Source organism: Sorex araneus, chromosome 1 (genome assembly GCF_027595985.1).
Source record: "Sorex araneus isolate mSorAra2 chromosome 1, mSorAra2.pri, whole genome shotgun sequence".
Taxonomy (NCBI): domain Eukaryota; kingdom Metazoa; phylum Chordata; class Mammalia; order Eulipotyphla; family Soricidae; genus Sorex; species Sorex araneus.
This window is the reverse complement of record NC_073302.1, coordinates 150,654,076-150,671,021: the sequence shown is the minus strand read 5'-3', so window position 1 is coordinate 150,671,021 and position 16,946 is coordinate 150,654,076. Positions and strand designations below refer to the sequence as shown.

The window sequence follows — 16,946 nt, the reverse complement described above, 5'->3', positions numbered from 1 at the left end:
GTTTGAAAATGGGAAATAGATTTCAGCAATACATTTTCTGGACAAATTTTAGTAATCATGGTATGGTCTTTGGCTTGCTGAAAGTTGAAAAGTGGCAAGAGGAGTGTGAGAGCTGGAAAATATTTTCTCTAGTGAGTGATGGTCTAACATTTTAAATGCCATGTGTATTTTTCTCTGGTGAGAATTAATACAGAGATGTGGTATACAAGCCTACCAGCACCACTGCTTTTGTCCTGCCCTGGTACAGACTGGAAATGAAGATTTTTTTTTTTGGTGGGGGGGTCACACTCAGCAATGCACAGGGGTTACTCCTGGCTCTGCGCTCAGGAATTACTTCTGGCAGTGCTTGGGGGACCATATGGGATGCTGGGAATCAAACCCAGGTTGGCTGTGTGCAAGGCAAACACCCTACCCGCTGTGCTATCGCTCCAGCCCCAAGATTTTTTCCCTTTAATTTAGGCACCATGCTTTGCAAAGTTATAAAAGGGTCTCAGGTATGCAGATCCCACATCCAAGGCCATCACCCTGCAACCCCTACCCTTCACCAATGACCTCAGATTCACTCACTTAGGCCAGGAAGACTAAGACTTTTTTCTTTATGTAATCAATACCATAAGTACTACATGCTGCCCAGTAGTGATAGTCCTATGCAACAACAAGGCTGAAAACATTAATAATAGGTTTTATACTAGCTGATCTACTTAGCTTACTGTTCCCATGATGAACATTGTACCTTGTAAGAATGAGCATAGGAAAATTGAACTGGCATGTTAATAGTCCCATAAGATGCTATAAATGCTAGAATACTAGTATATTTAGGAAATTGGACAATCAGGAAATCATATTTATCATTTTGGAGGGCCTGGAGACACGCTCAAGAGTTGCTTAGGGGTGATTTCTGGCTCTGCTCAGGAGCGACCCCTGGTGGAGGTTGGGGGAACGTATGGTGCTGAGGGTACAGGCAGTCGGCCTCATGCAAGGCACGCCCCTTACCCTGTTCTCGCTCTCTGGAGTAATAATTTGATTTAGGTTAAACTAATGATTATATTCAGCTCATTCTGGCCCTGCTTAAGTTCACAAAGGTTCAAAACGTCTTTGGCAGTAAGTGAATTTCACACGTGAGGTTTCTAAAGATAAAAGGGGAGCATGTTTCAGAAGGGGGAGTCTTCCTGTCAGACCTAAGCTCATCCGAGCTGCCGTTTGCACCCTTTCCCTTACCAGGCCTCCTTCCGGCTACCTCCCTGGGTGACCTTCCTCTTCAGGCCTTAAACACTCCCTGCAGACTTTTTGCTGTTGTTGGGGTCAGGGGCCCACAGCCAGTGATGCTCAGAGCTTACTCTGCCTTTACATTCAGGAATCACTCCTGGCCGGCTAAGGGAACCATTTGGGATGTTGGGGATTGAACCCGGGTCAGCTGCCTGTAAGTGCCTCCCTGCTGTACGATCGCTCCAGTCCCTACCACCCCCCCCCCCCACACACACACCTAGTCTCATTGTCCACTTGTAAAATAGTACTAAACCTTTTCTGGGGGGTGACATTTCTATGCTGTACTTAATTCATTAATAATCATAACATGTTGTTTCAGAAGCAGTAGAAACCCATCTCTTTAAAGGGTGTAAAAAACTCCTTAAGGACTAGATACAGATGAATCGGCACAAGTTACCAAGATCACAGTGAGCCAAGCGTGCAAACCGGGACTGGGTGGCCCCCAGAGGGGGCTGGGGCCTGCACGCACAGGCTCCTTCTGGCTCAGCTAGCCTGTCAGACTGCCCCTGGCACTGCCCAGGGGAACTGGTCTGCCTTCACCCAGGCAGGCAATTCCCCAGATGGTTGACTGTGGAGCCAGTGACCTAGAACCCATTTTACAGCCCACGCTGAATGCGGAGAGGAAGACCAAGTGTCCATATCCCAACTACAACAGGCTCTGTTCAGTACCAGCCTCACATGAAGCCAGACCCAGGCTGTGCATCTTACTGACCTCAGCCAGGACCCTGGTGGGAGGGGGGGGTTATGCTAGAGTCCTTTCACATTTAAAAGATGTGCACCATCTATGGTCTCTGGGCCTCACCCTGGGGGGGCTCACAGAGGCCTGTGCTTCCAGAAAATTAAAGAGATCACATTTCTAGAACCACAGGGCCACAGCCAAATAGCAGAGAATGTGCATGTCACCTTACTTAGCTCTGGGACAAGGAAATAGCATTTTTGGTAACTGAAAGGAATAACAAGTAGAGAGTTTCAAGTTGCAAATTAACAGAATTATAAAAAGCCTACCAAGCTGTGAAGGCAGAGCAGACTTGCATTAATAATTTGACATGACTGTTTCCAGTAAAAGCTCCGCACCAGTAGCTACCACCCACCATATCTCGGTGCTTAAAAGGCGGAAGTTTATCTATGGGATCCTGTCTCACTGGCTGGCGGGCAATTTAACACTTCATTAGGAAAACAGGTATTCTCTAGGGTTTATTTTGGGGAGGCTGACCTCAGACACAGATGACAGAGCAGATAGCTTCCCTTGACTGCTCTAAGCAATTACAGGTGATAGGAAGTTTGCAGTTAACATTTTTTATTATTTTATTTTTATTTTTTAAATTTTATTGAATCACCGTGAGATAGTTACAAGCTTTCATGTTTGGGTTACAATCTCACAATGATCAATCACCCATCCCTCCACCGGTGCACATTCCCCACTACCAATATCCCGGGTATACCCCCCCTTTCCCACCCTCCCCCTACCTCTATGGCAGACAATATTCTCCATACTCTCTCTCTACTTTTGGGCATTATGGCTTTAACACAGACACTGAGAGGTCATCATGTTTGGTCCATTATCTACTTTCGGCATGCATCTCCCATCCCAACTGGTTCCTCCAGCCTTCATTTTCTTAGTGATCCCTTCTCTATTCCATTGCAGTTAACATTTTTTAAAAAGAGAGTCAGAGAAAAAAAAAATCACAACAGAAGTTGACATTTCTAGGACTTTTATAGCAAAGAAGATAGTATCAGGAATATTTAGTAAAGTCATATCAAATATGTTCAGAATGTTTGACAAGCCACTTCTGGTTAATTACTGAACTCTGGCAGTAGGTATGTCTTATCTACCTTCCTCATAGTTTCCTATGAACTAAACTCTCCCTCCTCCCCTCCCTTTTTTTGCCACACCCAGCGTGCTGAGGGCTTACTCCTGGCTCTGTGCTCAGGGATCATTCTTGGAGGGGCTCAGGGGCCCATATGGGAGTTGAACCCAGGCTGGGTTCAATGTGCAAGGCAAGCTCTTTGCCTGTTCTGGCCCCCACAAACTCGCATTTTTTTGTTATTAGCAATCCTCTATATTGCATATTTCACAGTGATTTTTCTTTTAGAAAAGTATACAATTTTTTTAATGCCCTCTTACAAGGAGCTGTGCTAGCATGTTCGACTTCCAAACCCCCTAACTTCTGAGACACTTGGCTGAGACTGTTACTTACTCTGCAGTATGAAACAAATGTTCCAAGTTGCCCACTGACTGGCAGCGCCCCCAGCACCCCCAGCCTTGATGGAATCTGCCTAATTATTACCACTGCTGACTAAATGCTGTGGGTGCCATTAATTGAGATTACAGATGGTAACTCAGCAGCTGACAGGATGCTCAAGTGTATACAGTCAATCACCTTATCTCAAGCAGCAACTGTGGTTTGGGTACCCTGGCCAATGGCATTCTGAAGCAAGCACTAGTGAACCGGGCAAGGTAGCCTGAAGATGGCCTCAAAGCATGCCCGTTCTAAGAAAACTGGTCAACATGGACTTCAATGTGCAACCTATTTCTAAAACTAATTTTCCACATAGTAAGTTATTTTCAAATCTCTTTACTCATTCATTGCTGAGCTCAAACGGTTAAAAAGAAAAGAAAAATTTAGGGGGCTGGAGCGATAGCACAGCGGGTAGGGTGTTTGCCTTGCACGCAGCCGACCCGGGTTCGAATCCCAGCATCCTATATGGTCCTCTGAGCACTGCCAGGGGTAATTCCTGAGTGCAGAGGCAGGAGTAACCCCTGTGCATCGCCAGGTGTGACTCAAAAAACCAAAAAAAAAAAAAAAATTAAAGTTGATTGGAAGGGGACAAAGCGTTGGCCAGCAACAGCAGTAAGGAAATGTGCCTGACCCTCAGAGATGCTGAGGCTGATCTTAAGCAGCTGGCCCCAGTCATCCCCGCAGCCCCTTCTCCTTTACCCACGGCTTCCGCTCAATGGGAACTGCAGTGCCGATTCTAATTATGCAACTGAGTCACTGTCATTGTCAACCCACTGCTCATCGATTTGCTCAAGCGGGCACCAGTAACGTCTCTCATTATGAGATTTATTGTTAGTTTTTGGCATACACCAGAGGTAGCTTGCCAGGCTCTGCTGACAGTCATAAAAAATAAAACAAACAAACCAAAAAAAAACCACTTGTGGCTGGAGCAATAGCACAGTGGGTAGGGCGTTTGCCTTGCACGAGGCCAACCCGGGTTCGATTCCCAGCATCCCATATGGTCTCCCGAGCACTGCCAGGAATAATTTTTGAGTGAAAAGCCAGCAGTAACTCCTGCGCATTGCTGGTGTGACCCAAAAAGAAAAACAAAACAAAACAAAACCCTGCCAGGTAATCACTGCTCTTATGCCTGATCTGCTGGCCAACAACAAATTTAGAGCCGAATCACAAAATGGCTGGACCTGGGCCCTGGGTTCCTGTCAGGAGTTGGCTCCTTCAACTTTCTGAGGATCCAGATCATGACATCCAGGGTTGTTCATGACCGATGCTAGCATCACACTTGAGAGGTGCCCGGGCTGGGAGGGGGTGGGGGAGAGACAGCATTAAGTGAAATCAAGGATGAGAATACGGTATAAATGGTAGAGTACCATCTGCTTTTTCCAAATGTTCAGCAGATCTGACCCCAACTATTGTGTTTAACACAGATTTGGCAAGCTTTTCAATATTTAGGGTAAACTATTTCCTTTTTTCCCCCCCTTCTTTCTAAATCTACTGGTTAGTCTGATTGTTTTAGTTTTGGGGCCACACCTGGTGGTGCTCAGGACTTACTATTGGTTCTATACACAGGAATCACTCCTGGCCGGCTTGGGGACCATCTAGGGTGCCAGGAATCAATGAACCCGGGTTGATGGTTGATTAAGTGCGAATGAAGTGTGCCTTCCCTCTGCACTTCCTATCTCTGCTCCTAAATCCACTGGTAAGTCTTCATGTTTCTGGACTGCCTCTTGGCACAGTATGGTTTTAATATTTTAAGATTTACAGTTGTATTTAAGACTGTGTTCTAAAGCAACTGATGAGAAGAAAAGGTTTTACTAAGGCTAACATCACTTAAATATATTTAGAAACAGAAAAAAAAATGTCAATTTAACATTTTCCTAAAGACTAACTGAAACTAACATCTAAACCCGTCCAAGTGGTAATGTAAAGTTCGAGACCATTCCCTCCTCCTGCCCTTGGTTACCTTGCCCTGATGTCCATGGTCCATGACATCAATATAACAACAAAAATACAAAAACAAACCAACTGATAAATTATATATTACATGTTTATTAAGGGGCACAACTTTTATGTAAAATTTACACTTTGTGAAAAAATCAAAAATATTTACAAAATTTGTAAGATAGATTTGTTCTAATTACAACTCAAAGTAGTAAATAACAATTCTTAAAAACTCACATTTGTTAGAGTTCTGTGTTTACAAATTCTTGGTTAAAGAGGCAGCTACAAAATTTGTCACTATACATAAGCAAGAACCAGCTTGCTAAATATATTTCCATTGAAAATCTACTGTTCTTTTTTACACCATTAGTGGATTTTTAAATGGAAAAGAAATCAATATAAACTTATATGGCTTCATATGGCTTCAAAATTGTAACCTACACCCAAGGCAAATTTATGTATCACCCCTTGGTATGAAGACTGTGGTAATTAACAAAGTGCAGAAGTTTAACCATTTCGTTAATGTGTACATTTTTTGGGTAATACTTGATTAAAAACAAACATGGTGAGTATAATGGTGTCTGAATTCCAATAATAAAACATTAACTGCCCAATAAAAGCAGTGTGACTGCAAAGCAGTTACAGTTAAGATTCCAGTAAAGGACTGTTATTGGCATTTAAAAGAGCACAATAGAAGAGTCAGAAATTCTAATCTTACTCACTATTTAGTAAAGATGAGTATTTTGCAAATTATCTTACGTGTTCCTTTAGTCAAATCTAAATTTAGAATTGGGCTAACACTGAATATATAGAAAGTACATACTGTGTTATAAATATTGCTAATGAGTAGATTTTCTGCTGTTTTTAGTATAGCAAGACATTACATAAATGTCTAGTATGGGTTTTATTTTCTGTAAAGCTTAACAGAACATTAGTGGTTTTACATAAATTATTGTATATGACAAATTTATTATTACTACTATGGAAAATGCAGGACACTGGTATTAATCCTAATAAAATACCACTCGTAAATTGTAACTCTGTCCAAAACATTTAATTCCTTCAATTACTCATGACTTGCTATAAAGTTAGGTTTATTTTTACTACTTAATATTAGTTTAAGAAACGCTTCTTCCAATACTTAAAATATGTTCCCTATTTTTAGCAGGTAGCAACGAAAAGAATAAAAACATACAAACTAGTCATTTTTCCAGTGGTTGAAATGAAAACAAATGGTGATACTTTTCTCTCTAATGCCAACTCTTTCCTGAAACACATTCCTCATGAAACACAAAAGTCATGCTCTCAACACATTCAGTAAATAAACGCACAGATTTCCAATGATAAGAGGGGAAATATTAAGATGCCAGTTACCAATTTATCTTTATAGTCTGTCCATCAGTTCCTCCCCATGTCCCACCAGTCCCACACATTTATGTTTTAAGAATTACATACTTTTGATAAGATTAAGATCCAAGAAGGTAATCTCTTCCGCCCACTTAAATAGATGCCATCAGGTACTTTTCTTTCTGGCGGCTATGGCTACAGTGTATCATCATCGCTAAAGGAGTGAGCCAGGGCTTTTAGGCATAAGTTATCTTTACTCTGAATTCCCTTCCTAACTGCAGCCAAAGGATATTTACAAAAGTTGCAAATCTGAGGGGGGGGGGGGAAATAAGCCTGACCACAGTGAGATTCTGAATAGAAGATCCAGACTGTGAGGAGAAAAGTGAGGCACACTAAGGAACACAAACTGGATAGGCACATTTCTGGTTTTTGTTAGTTTTGAAAGGCACACATTATGCAAATCCATATAAAAATAAATTAAATCTATAGCATTAATTCATCAAAACAATCACAACTTCTATAAAGTTAACTAACTGCAGAAGTAAGTTTCTCTGCTGTCTTTTGCAAGCTTATTTTTAAAACACATTGCACTTGAAAGATTTAAAAAATCATATAAAATACCATTTATACTTTATTAATGCTTAAATGATAATCAAATTATAATTTTTTTGCATACAACTGAAACTCTGGTCTGATTAATTTTATGGCACATAACTCAATTTGATTGAGTATTCTAAAATTAACATCATCCAAAACTTGGAATTCACATTCTCTTTGTATCCGTTCAAATCAAACTTGGTAATTTCAAATCTATCTGACTCTAAAAATTTATGGAAAGCTGAATTATTTTGTGCTTGCTCTCCTGAAATTTTAGGCCTAATATTACATTATAACCTTTTTAAACAGACACACTGAAGGTAATTTGAAAATTCAGCCTATGCAAGCTCCATTTTACTGAGAATCTGAATGAATGTGCTTCCTGAATTATTGCAGTTGATCATTTACAGCATTGAAAAATCACCTCAGTGCTATTTCTGTCAATGACTCACTTCAAAAGTGCAATTTAATGTTTGTAGTCAGCTTTCAAATATGTCTACGTTTCAGAGACACGATGCATGTTAGAATAGTGTTTGAAAAGAAGAGGTGATACGGAGAGGCAGATCTGTCCTCCTCCCTGGAGCCAGCCACTCCCTGGGTCCCTCAGCAGTCGGCCAGGTAGCGTCCTGCAAAACACCAAGCAGCCCTCTGGAGTTACCATTCCCCACAGCACCGCAGGGTCTCATCGCACAGCCCTCTGGAGTTACCATTCCCCACAGCACCGCAGGGTCTCATGCACAGCCCTCTGCAGTTACCATTCCCCACAGCACCGCAGGGTCTCATCGCACAGCCCTCTGCAGTTACCATTCCCCACAGCACGGCAGGGTCTCATGCACAGCCCTCTGCAGTTACCATTCCCCACAGCACGGCAGGGTCTCATGCACAGCCCTCTGCAGTTACCATTCCCCACAGCACGGCAGGGTCTCATCGCACAGCCCTCTGCAGTTACCATTCCCCACAGCACCGCAGGGTCTCATCGCACAGCCCTCTGCAGTTACCATTCCCCACAGCACCGCAGGGTCTCATCGCACAGCCCTCTGCAGTTACCATTCCCCACAGCACCGCAGGGTCTCATGCACAGCCCTCTGCAGTTACCATTCCCCACAGCACCGCAGGGTCTCATTGCACAACCCTCTGCAGTTACCATTCCCCACAGCATGGCAGGGTCTCATCAGAGGCGCTGCCCCGGAGGCACCCCGAGGCAAAGGGGACTTCCGAGTGCCAGCACTTCCCTGGCAGACCGAGAAGTGCTCCAGGTCGCCCGGCTTACCGGTGGCAAACCGCTTCTTCACCAAGGACAGTCGGTAGCCAGTGCCCACGAGCTCGATGTCCACCCCGGAGAGGGTGTTTCCCTCGCTGAGAAACTGCACGGCCAGGGTGGTGGGCTTGCCGGGCCCTTCGGAAAGGTCAAATTTTGCCCGGAGGGACCCAGAACCTACACGGAGGGAAAAAATAAATAAATAAAGGACTAATTAGTGCTCCTGCTACTACATAGGATAACAGACAATTTCAAGCCAGAAATAAGTCAAATGAGCAAGTCAACTCTCGGTTCTATGCTACAGTCATGACAGGTGCCCAGTAAAACGATCACTGTCCTTTCTTCCCTGAAGAAGTCTTTTAAAAACGAATCTGCATCTTCATTAAAGTCTGCCTGTTTTTTTTCTTTAGAAAACCTAAAAAACTTTATTTATTTATTTTTTGTTGGGACACCATGAGCTACAGTTACAAAGCTTTCATGACTGAGTTTCAGTCATACAATGATCGAACACCCATCCCTCCACCAGTGCACATTTTCCACCACCAAAGTCCCCAGCATCCCTCCCCCATCCACGCCTCACCCCACCCACCCCCTGCCTCTATGCAGACAATTTCCTTCTTGCTCTCGCTCTACTTTTGGGCATTATGGATTGCAATACACATACTGAGAGGCCATCGCGTTTGGTCCTTTATCTACTTTCAGCACACATCTCCCATCCTGAGCGATCCCTCCAACCATCATTGCTAGTGATCCCTTCTTTATCCCAGCTGCCTTCTCCCTCAGTTCATAACCGGGGGTTTCCAACTGAGGAGCAAGGGCCAAGAACACGTCTCATTAAAGTCCTCTTGAGCTAGGCTTTGTTATGTCCTATTAATCTCCAGGGGTGTTTATTATTTTGATTCCACTGCTATATGCATGTTGAAGTGGGTCAAACAGAAAAAGAAAAAAAACTCAGTGAAGGACAGCTCCACGGGGCGTCTAGGAGAGACAAACAGAGAAAGCTGAAGGGGAAAACCTGCTGAACACAACAGGGAACAGAAGGAAACACAGCCACGGCTGTCGTCGTGCTATTTTCTAGTCACCTTCATAAAATTTAATTATCCTAACATTAATTCAAAACAGGCACTTCTGAGACACTTGGTCTTTGATATAACCATTTATTCAACATACCTCAGACCAGCAGAGAGCCCTCCCCGCCCCGGCAGCTGACCTCCACTACCCCACCCCGCCACGCTCCAGGCCACTCGGGCCGAGCCTCAAGCATGAGCTAAGTCCCACGGAACCCAGGTAACGCAAACTTTGTGATCTTGGACTCTGGGCTCAATGGGACCCGGGAGCAGAGATCCTCTGCCTGCTTCCCCCAGTCTCTGGCGACCCAGGGGTCACACCCATAAGCCACCTCCTACGGGTGCCAGATAATCTCATCAGCCACCCTCCAGAACTCACAGCTGCTTCTCCCGGAAGGGAGCATAAATTGAGACTCCCATAACCATGCCACCAGACTCCGTGCCAGAGGCTGTTTCCACTTGGGACACCACAGAGGGAGGCGGGTGAGAGCCCGCCCCGCCCCAAGGGACCCAGCCCCAGCAGCCGGCCTCCACTACCCAACTGATACCACACTCCAGGCCGCTTTCCACATGCTCAGGCCGAGCCTCACATGAGTGAACATATTCCTGGACTGTGCAGCCACTTCACTCCCTACCCATTTTCCATAAAATCATAGAGGAAAATATATATATATGCCTCTCAGAGAGCCCAGTAATCTACCGAGAGTATCCCGCCCACATGGCAGAGCCTGGCAAGCTCTCCGTGGCATATTTGATATGCCAAAAACAGTAACAATAACAGGTCTCATTCCCCTGACCCCAAAGAGCCTCCAATCATTGGGGAAGACGAGTAAGGAGAGGCTGCTAAAATCTCAGGGCTGGGACAAATGGAGATGTTACTGGCGCCCACTTGAGTAAATCGATGAATAACGGGATGACAGTGATACAGTGATACCTTAGACCAGCAGCATGAAAGAGTAATCAAATAATTATGATGATACAAGCTACAAAAAAGCTCTTGTAGAATAAGTGTCTGTCACAGAGGCAGGCTGTGGTGGAGGGGCTGGGGGGTAGCAGAAGGGAAAGTGGGGGACACTGGTGGTAGGAAATGTGCACTGGTGAAGGGACTGGGGTTGGAACACTGTATGACTCAAAGTCAGCATGAACAACTTTGTAACTGTATATGTCACTGTGATTCAATTAAAAATAAAAAGGTGGGGGGAAGAATAAAATAAAAATAAAAACAAAACAAAAGCTCTCACAGGTTATGCGTATGGAAGCACAGAGAATAGTTGTGGTGTGAAGGTGAGGTCTCAGGCAGAGGAGGGAGGGGGCAGGATGAGGTGAGAGAGCCGCGTTTAGACTCTGAGGAGCTGAAGAACAATACGAGAGAGGGTGTTTCAGGAGAGGACATGAAAGCAGATGCAAGGAACAAGCTCCAAATATCGTCCTACAAAATGTACAGCATGACCACAGGACGACACCCAAGATACGGGAGCCAGAAACACTGCGGAGAGTTTACAAAGGGAGAGGTGTGAAATGCAAGGTTGACACCAACATACGGGGACTGTCTACGTAAGCTCCCACACGGCCATAATCCAGAGACACACAAACGAATCTCGGACCCGAATGGCTCTGGACTTTGCAACAGGCCACTTTCGCCAGGCCACTCCAGATGGGGGCAGGGGCCGTTCCCCTGCCTGCCTCCTAGGAATCCAGGCAGCCATCACCTTACAGAACTCAGTGAAAGCTTCCAGGTACCGGTGGCGGTGGCAGCAAACGCCAAACCTCACAAGACAGGGGAGCAGTTGGCCCTTCTCCTTCCCCCCACCCCGAGGGGACTCTGAAATGACACCCACACTTGGCCACTGTCTACTTAAGCTCCCACATGGTCATGATCCAGAGACACACAAACAAATCTTGGACCCAAGAAACTTGCTGCAGTGATCTCTCCAGACCCTAATTATTAAAAGTTTAGAATTTCTAGAGTGCATGGCCACTCTCGCGTGCTGCGCGACATTATACTGTATCCAGAATAAGCAATATAAAACACATTGTCTAGCTTTGCCTTTTCGGCAGGTATGAGTGGTGGTGGTAGGATCTCAAGATATTGAAGGTAACCAAAGTAGAGATAGAGAGTAGAGACACAAAGTAGCGACACTGTCTGCCACACCGGCAGGGGCAGTTGTGGGATGATGTGGGGGGTACTCGGGATTCTGATGGTAGAAAACGTGCACTGGTGAAGGGATGGGTGTTTGATGATTGTATGATTGAAGCTCAAACATGAAAGCTAGTTCCATGGTGTGGAGGCACCACCACAGACCAGACGCAGACACTCGGTCTCTCCTTACGCTTGAGAATTATTTCTTGTCCCTCTGCTGGGCAGACAGAGAGAACAGAAACAGATTTCTATTTCAGTTAATATTCTAACTTGGACATTTCGTCTTCAAAGCTGACAAACCAAGTCAGAACCACACTGTCAAACTTTTCCATAGAGACAACAGTATCTTACTGTAAATCTTTCCATACATAGAGAATAATACCTGAACAACATACGGAAAATATGAGATAGCTGGTAAAGAGACTGGTGGGTTTGTTTTTGTTTTCTATAATTTCATCTGTGGGCGATACCCGGCAGAGCTCAGGGCTTATCTGAGCTCAGGGATTACTCCTGGGGAGGCCATATGGGATGCTGGAGATTGAACCGAGGTTGGCCATGGACACAGCAAACAATCTACCTGCTGTACTATCTCTCCAGCCCCAACATCTGTGTGTTATGGGGGAGGAAGGGAGGGTATGGGCCATACCCAGGGACACTCAGGGCTGACTCTTGGCTCTGTACTTGTGGATCACTCCTAGCGGTACTCAGAGTGGTTAGTCTGGGTCCAATTGGTGGCTAGTTTAAACAAGGGGGAAATGATCAGGAAAGGTTACCTGAGAATATTGGGATACTCTGTTAAAAAAAAATTTTTTTTTTGTTTTTGGGTCACACCCGGCGATGCACAGGGGTTACTCCTGGATCTACACTCAGGAATTACTTCTGACAATACTCGGGGGACAATATGGGATGCTGGGAACTACACCCGTGTCGGCTGCGTACAAGGCAGACACCTACCCGCTGTGCTATCGCTTCAGCCTCTATTAAAAATTTTAAGAATCTGGGGCCAGAGCAATAGTACAGAGGATGGGGCATTTGCCTTGCATGCAGCCAACCCAGATTCAATCTCTGGCATTCCATATGGTCCCCCAAACACTGTCAGGGGTAATTCCTGAGTGCAGAGCCAGGAGTTACACCTCAGCATCACTGGGTGTGACCCAAAAAGCAAAAAAAAAAAAAAAAAAATAGAATTTGTTTTATAGGGTGTTTAAGCCACGTATCACTGGAGATCCAGCTCCAGGGCCTTGAACTATGACAGGGATGAGCCCGACTGCTTGAACGAAGTCCCCTGTCCCTGTTACATAAAGCTGGAAGCCTCTACATGACCTCTGGGCGACTAAGGAGTGTGTCAAACATGTTTCAGCAGGTTCCTGAGCTTGGATAGCGCTAAGCATTTTAGTGCTCATAAACATGCACAGACACACGCACATGATACTTATAAAGTCACAGAAAAAACAAATCTTTTTCTTAGAGAAAGCACACGCAGTCTAGAGGGGAAAGACCCGTGCGGAGCTGCAGCAGGCCTGCTTAGTCAAGGGGCTAACTTCCCCCTAGTGGTCAATTATGGAACTGTATATGACACGACAAGGGAACACTCCCTGAGTGTGGACGCTCCCTCCCGCCCCCCTCCAAATCCATTTTTGGAGATAACTTTCTAAATAAAGCAGGTCCTTACCTCCATTTTCTGATTTTTCAGAAATACCAGACAGTTTCCAAAGGGCTTTCATCTGCTCTGCATTCCTATAAGGAAAAATATTTTGAGACTGTATAGCATAGTATCTTATAAAGATACTCAATACATTCATGTGCTCAATAAATAAACGCATTCTAAACACCTCACTAGAAGAAGTAAACTTGCCTCAATAGCACTCAAGTTACCTCGATTCTACCTGGCGAAAAACAGTGTCTGTGAAATAGACTCAATGATCTTTCTCAATTAAAGGCAACTTTTCAAATTCTCTAATTCTCCTGTCTATCAGTCAGACAAAGGAAGATGGTTCGGGACCCTTAATAATGGAGGAAAGCACTTCACTTTTAAGTGGTGAAGCAAGAATAAAGGTTGGTGAGTCTATACCGGTAACAATGAAAGGGCCAAGAGGGGTAGTTAAATATCAAAGTACAACTACTAAATACTAGGAGGTGTTCCTTTAGTTATGCCAGATGGTAGGTGTAAACCTGTAAAATTACTGTGTGTGTGTGTGTGTGTGTGTGTGTTTTAAATTCAGGGAAGTTAAAAAATCTGCTTAAGTTATTGCTGAAGTTGTACTCAATCTTTTAAGTCTGGATGACAACAGTAAAACCAGTTTTGTTCCATTTGGAATAAAGCTACTATGGTTTGATTCATAAAATGAACAGCATTTTTCTTTTATTCAGTAGTGGGGAAGGAGGCTGGTCTCACTGACTGTGCTAGGGGGCTCCTCCTGGCTCTGTGTTCAGAAGCCATTCCTGGTGGTGCTCAGGAAACCGCAGGGTTCTGGGTATGAAACCCAGGGTTCCCAAACACACTTGGCTCTTTGGTGCTACCTCTCTGGCCCCAACAGCATCTCTTATAGCACTGTTTCTGATGCTAAAACTTTGAGCACTGAAACCGTTCACGTCTGTAAGATGACTTTCACAATTTAAGGTCTCAATGTTAGAGGTAGTTGGGGCTGGAGCGATAGCACAGCGGGTAGGGCATTTGAGTTGCACGCAGCTGACCCAGGTTCGATTCCCAGCATCCTATATAGTCTCTCAAGCGCACCACCAGAAGTAATTCCTGAGTGCATGAGCCAGGAGTAACCCCTGTGCATCGTCGGGTGTGACCCAAAAAGAAAAAAATAAAAGTTGTGGGTAGTAACAGAAATTCAGCGGGAATTCAGAAATCTACTGAAGTTACCAGACTGCGGGAGGAAGGGACTGCATGCCCGTGACGCCTCCGCCCACTGGCACCACCACCTGTATGTTGGAAAGCACGCCCGGCGAGGCCATCGACTCCGGGTTGTACTTATAATCCACCCTGAGGTCGGTGGTGCCAGCAGCACACTTCCAGTACGTCGCAAGATTCAGAGGAGTGGACTGAATACCATTTGATGATACCTTTGAAGGGAAAGCAAACCATCTTAGCACCGAAACGTAAACAAGCATCACACATGTCAAGTATACCTACACACACGAATTAGGAGAATCCAAAACAGATAATGAACAATCGATCTGTTGTGAGATAGAGTTAAAAGCGAACTCATTTGAGGGCTGGAGCAAAAGCACAGCGGGGATGGCACTTGTCTTACACGCAGCTGAGAGAGGTTCAATCCTGGGCACCCCATATGGTCCCCAAGAAGGCCAGGAGTGACCCCTTTGCACTGCTAGATGTGGCCCCAAAACAAACAAAAAAAACCCTCCCAACTCATTTCAAAGGACTAGGAGTCCATCTAAAAGGTGCAGACCAGGTAAAATTTTACCCATTTTGATAAAAAAAAAAGTTTGTGGTGTATGTTCTAAAAAGATACTGCCCTGGCTCCAAAAGGAAAAGTTCTGGTCCAAGCTTAGGTGCACAGCCAAGAAATCAACATGTAACCAGGCAATTGTTGCTTATGCACGTCATATCTGAATACCTTTCAATACCCAACACAAAACTCTAAAGTTCATTCAGAATCAAAGGAATTCATCTAAAACAGAAAAGGATGTGTCACCATGGTATGTTTTGCAAGTCTTGAACTACAATATGCAACTTCAATGTTTAATTTCAATCAGGACTCACAGAAAACGGCACAATTTCTTGTGATTAATCGTTAGTGCTTCATTCAAAAGATTCCTTTTCAGTAAGTTCTACCCTGCTTGACACTGAAAATGAATTTTCTTTATCCTATCTTACCCTCTTGCACTTTTCCCTTTCTCCATGCAGGACTCATTTCTTACTCCTGGTGCAATAAGGATCATTTCTGACAGGTTCAGGGGATCACATGAGGTGCCAGGAATTGAATCTGGGTTAGCTGTGTCCAAAGCAAGTGCCTTAACCACTGTACTATCCTCCGGCTCCAGAATTCTTATTTCTAACACTGTAATTTATCTATTTATCGTCCACCTTACAAACTCCTATCAATTAAGCAAGTACTGAATATTTGTTTTAAAAATGATAAATAAATAACTGGAATAAACTTTAGGCTATTCAAATGGTGTACTTTCTTTACTCTTATTTAAAGTGTAAACAATACAGAAATGTATGGAATGAGACGTTTGTCCCTTGCCCCCTCACTGCCCAGTATTAGCAGCCTAATACATGTCCTCCAAGACAGTTAAGGCATATGCAAACATGATCCACCCCAGACTTTTTTGCAGAAGGAAGAGGAAAGTTTTGGGCTTGGGACCACACCTGGCAGTGCTCAGGGATCACCCCTGGTGGGCTCAGGGGACTACATGGGGTCTCAGGGATCAAGCCCAAGTCACCCACGTGTAAAGCAAAGCACACACCTGCTACACTATCGCTCCAACCAGAACCCATCCTGTTCTTAATGATTACAGTATTTTATTCTCATCCTCTATTAATGTCACTATACGGGCAATTTCCTAACAATACTGCAGTGAATACACTTTTTGCTTTATTTTTCCCCCCCCCACTTGTGTGATTTCTGAAGAATAGATTTCAGGGAAGTGAAATGGTTGAATTAAAGGTTTCATCTATTCAACAATCTAATAGATCTGCATTCTAGAACACTATTAATCTCTACTCCTTTTAATAAGTGGTTACATTTTTCTTACTAGAGCAATCTTTTTATTTTTGTCAACTTGATATCTCAAACTGGTAACTCATCATTACTCATACTCTTAATGTTATTTGTTCTGATTATGAACGACATAGAAACTTTACTGTAAGTTCTCAACTGAGTCTTTTACTTACTGATTTACAAAGGTTCTTTTGAGGAAGCCTTTGGCGTATACATAAATATTTTTCTTTCAGATTTATTCTCAGTGCTGTTTGAAAATTTGTCTTCACAAATTCTGTTATACAGAGACACATTTATTTTTGTGTCATCCTGCACAAAAAACTCATCACCCTGCATGGCTTCTAGGCTTTACATCAAACTTAGAAAGATCTTCCACACTTCATGATGAAAATGGCA

The 16,946-nt window shown here is 44.1% G+C and overlaps 1 protein-coding gene across 1 annotated transcript in view; it reads right to left on the bottom strand.

The window, feature by feature from the left end:
* Window positions 1-5,532: 5,532 nt before the first annotated feature.
* The window catches only part of FCHO2 (FCH and mu domain containing endocytic adaptor 2), a 92,358-nt gene continuing 80,944 nt past the window's right edge, over window positions 5,533-16,946 (bottom strand). The window contains exons 22-25 of the mRNA XM_055140384.1: window positions 14,726-14,925; window positions 13,526-13,590; window positions 8,659-8,823; window positions 5,533-8,014 (exon numbers count right to left, since the gene is read on the bottom strand). Coding sequence (XP_054996359.1) covers window positions 7,992-8,014; window positions 8,659-8,823; window positions 13,526-13,590; window positions 14,726-14,925 — 453 coding nt within the window. The 3' untranslated portion in view covers window positions 5,533-7,991. The remainder of the gene's footprint in view (window positions 8,015-8,658; window positions 8,824-13,525; window positions 13,591-14,725; window positions 14,926-16,946) is intronic.